The 3638-nt window shown below is 54.7% G+C and overlaps 1 protein-coding gene across 4 annotated transcripts in view; it reads left to right on the plus strand.

Annotated features, from left to right (window-relative positions):
• Positions 1–19: 19 nt before the first annotated feature.
• The window catches only part of NSUN5 (NOP2/Sun RNA methyltransferase family member 5), a 5056-nt gene continuing 1437 nt past the window's right edge, over positions 20–3638 (plus strand). For 2 of the 4 annotated variants that reach the window (XM_021707725.1, XM_021707728.1), the window contains exons 1-4: positions 763–940; positions 1026–1134; positions 2633–2771; positions 2863–2978. In XM_021707725.1, the coding sequence (XP_021563400.1) occupies positions 2881–2978 (98 nt within the window). In that variant the 5' untranslated portion in view covers positions 763–940; positions 1026–1134; positions 2633–2771; positions 2863–2880. Of the gene's footprint in view, positions 144–762; positions 941–1025; positions 1135–2624; positions 2772–2862; positions 2979–3638 lie in introns of those variants that run through there. The other 2 variants (XM_021707727.1, XM_021707726.1) reach the window with 2 other exon arrangements.

Consider the following 3638-nt stretch of genomic DNA (forward strand, 5'->3'; position numbering starts at 1 on the left):
GTCTCCCCTCCGCCTCGCAGAACGTGAAGCAGCTGTACGCGCTGGTGTGCGAGACGCAGCGCTACTCCGCGGTGCTGGACGCCGTGATCGCCAGCGCCGGCCTCCTCCGCGCCGAGAAGAAGCTGCGGCCGCACCTGGCGAAGGTGACGGGGGCGCGGGGAGAGGCCAGGGGCGAGCCCCGAGGGTCGGAGGTCTGACCTGGGCCCGGCTCTGCTGCCGTGGCGGGCGGGAGCGGGGCCGGTCGCTCGTCCGAAACCAGCTTGAGCGAGCCTCCTCCCCGGTTACGAGTTGAGGGGGGATGAAAAGGCTTTGCCGTCAGGCGTCGTGTGAAGGGTTAGCTGCCAGCCCAAGTACTGCAAGTAGCCGCGGCAGGGACTTTCTGAGGAGACGAAAAGGGGGGCGGCCCCTTCGGGTCCCCTTCCGCTGGGGGAGCCTCTCTCTCCTCGCAGTAAACCCTGCTTCCTCACTAAAGCAAACACATACGTAAATCAAATTAAAAATCTCGAAGGAAAGGAAACGAAAAGGTCACGTGGGAGGGCGGGGGGTGGGGGTCGTGATGCAGAGCTCTGCTCGCGAGCATCCAGTTTCCAATTCTGTTACCTGCTGTTCACTTCTAGGGTGATCTTGGATAAGGTGCCCCACCTTTATCTGTAACGGCCTGGACAGGTGGTCTGTGTAGCCCTTTATAAAGGGTACAGCCCTTTATAAAGCAGTTCCAAGGCATTAACGCGTGGGGCTTTTTGTTGTCTGCTTCCTCATCCCTAGGTGCTCGTGTATGACTTGTTGCTGGGAAAGGGCTTTCGAGGGGGTGGGGGCCGATGGAAGCCTTTGCTGGGCCGGCACCAGGCGCGGCTCAAGGCGGAGTTGGCCCGGCTCAAGGTTCAGCGGGGTGTGAGCCGGAATGAGGACCTGCTGGAAGTGGGATCCAGGCCTGGGCCAGGTGAACTGGGAGGGGCCCGGGGTGGGGAGAGCCACGGGGGCCTCAGAGGAGAGGGCTGTGCCACTCACTGCCGATTGTTTCCCAGCCTCTCAAGTGCCTCGGTTTGTGCGCATCAACACTCTCAAGACCTGCGCTGACGATGTAGTCGATTATTTCAAGAGACAGGGTTTCTCTTACCAGGGCCGGGCCTCCGGGTAAGAGCGTGCCACTCTGTCTGGGTGCCCTCATCTAGGGAGGTGTCTGGGGGCTCGGGGAAGCAGAGACTGGGTGGTGGTTACTGCACTCTGTTTTCTTCCGACTTCTCCGGCAGTTTCTCCAACTCCTTCCAGTGCCTGTTTTCCTCCCATCCCTTAAGCATTGATACTCCTGGGCATCCCATCCTGCATTCTTCTGATGTACCCCTCAGTTTTTCCTCTGCTTTGACTCCTCCCTCCCACCTGGTGATTCGTGTCTCCCAGTGTAAACTTCTTGTATTCCTTTCTCCTTGGGCTCATTTGAATGCTCCACAGGTACTGCAGTCACTGCATGGCCACCACCTTCCCTCTCAAACCCGACGCCTGGTGGATCCCCTGTTTTCACCTAACAGATGCCACCATCTTCCACCCATTTGGTCAAGCCAGAGTCATCCCAGCTGCTTGCTTCCTCTCCCTCCAGGCATTTGCTGTTTTACCTTTGTCTCTCTGAAGTTTTTCTGTGTTTTCCTCCTGTGGCTGCAGAAAGATCTAAACTCAGAGCTGATGTGTTACTACCCTGCTGAAACCCTTCTTGGCTCTCCATTGTGCTAGGCCTCCTGCGTCCTCTCGATTCCCATCTGCCGAGGCGCTACCTGAACTGGGAGTTCTAGAAGCAGTTACTGGTCCCTGCCCTGATACTTCCCCCACCCCTTCACTGGGCTCACACCTCCCTCCGGTTTTGTCTTTTTTCCCCAAGTGTGTTTCCATAGAAGTCTACACAGACAGTAGTCTGGTTTTGTCTTTTGACAGCTCTGAGACGCTGCCTCTGCTCTCTCCTTGCCCTGTTTTAGATGTCCTTCCTCTTGTCTCTAGCATGTTGCTTGGAGGCCAGGGTGGAATAGTAGAGGATGACTTTGTTTGGGCTTGAATCCCCAGCTCTGCTACTTTGATGTATTTCCGTACTGAGATAATGTGACTCTAGGCCTGTTTTTGCATCAGTCAAGTGGACAGTACTCCTTTGTGGCGTTAGAGTGAGTGTTGTTTTAACCAGGTACCTCATGTTACCTCATCCATCAGGAATCAATTCAGCTCCTACCTCCCCTGTACTCCCTTATCCCCCTGTAGTCTTCCCCCAGGCTATGCTTCATTACTGTTAAAGTAATGAATCACATTTATCGGGTACTTAATTTGCACCAGATATTTTGGATGTAATAACTCATTTAACTTAACTTCACCTACCATTTTACAAAAGTGCAAATCAGAGCTTGAGATTAAAGCGCTTGCCCACGCTCCCGCTGCTGGACAGTGGTTGAGACGAGATCCTCAACCCTGTTTGTCTTGCTTGAGAACCGATTCTGTGAACTGCGGCTTCTGCTGCCCCATCTTATCCCCTGTTTATTTCTTCACAGCCATTTAAAATATTCGTTGCATGAATGAAGAGTCAATATGGGGCCTGGTGTGGGGAAATTCAGAAAATGAATGAATGCTTCTTATTCCCTGGTCCTAACCTCCCCGGCAGCCTCGATGACTTGAGGGCCCTCAAGGGGAAGCATTTTCTTCTGGATCCCTTGTTGCCAGAGCTGCTCGTGTTTCCTGCTCAGACAGATCTGCACGAACACCCGCTGTACCAAGCCGGTCACCTCATTCTACAAGACAAGGTAGGGAAGACGGTGCAAGAGGGCAGAATGTGTGGGAGAGGGCTCAGCCAGGGGCCTTCGTTCACCCGGCCGCTGTGCTCCACCCTGCCAGGCCAGCTGTCTTCCAGCCATGCTGCTGGCTCCTCCACCAGGCTCCCATGTCATTGATGCGTGTGCTGCCCCCGGCAATAAGACCAGTCACTTGGCTGCTCTCCTGAAGAACCAAGGGTGAGTGCCGTGGTGAGGAGGGGGAGGAAGGAGATAGAGCAGAACCTGTGCTTTCTAATAGGCCGTGAAGGTTGAGGGGGTGGCTTTCCTGTAACTGTTTCCTGTTGCACCTAGAGCAGTTCATGGCATCAGCTTCCCAGTGGGTTGCAGATGTGAAGTGTGGATTCCTTAGCCCTTAGGGCTGCCCCATTAACTCTGATCCTGACCCTTGTAGACTGTTTGTTTGTTTGTTTGTTGCTTGATGGACTGATAGATAGTTGGAGTCTCACTCTGTTGCCCAGGCTGGAGTGCAGTGGCATGCTCATGGCCACCACAGCCTCGACCTGCTGGACTCAGGTGATCCTTCTGCCTCAGCCTTCAAGGTAGCTGGAATCACAGGCATGCGCCACACACTCGGCTGGTTTATTTATTGTAGAGACGAGGTCTCACTAAGTTGCCCTGGCTAGTCTCGAAGCCCTGGACTCAGGCATTCCTCTCACCTCCACCTCCCAAAGTGCTGGGATTATAGGCGGGAGCTACCGTGCCGGCTGTAGGTTATTTAAGTACTGTTTTTTAGCCAGGTTTGGTGGCTCAGCCTGTAATCCCGTGCCTTGGGAGGCCGAGGTAGTGGATTGCCTGAACCCGTGGGTTCGAGACCCGCCTGGGCAACTTGGTGAAACC

This window comes from Carlito syrichta, unplaced genomic scaffold, assembly GCF_000164805.1.
Source record: "Carlito syrichta isolate Samal-C Ts95f unplaced genomic scaffold, Tarsius_syrichta-2.0.1 Scaffold123615, whole genome shotgun sequence".
Lineage (NCBI taxonomy): Eukaryota > Metazoa > Chordata > Mammalia > Primates > Tarsiidae > Carlito > Carlito syrichta.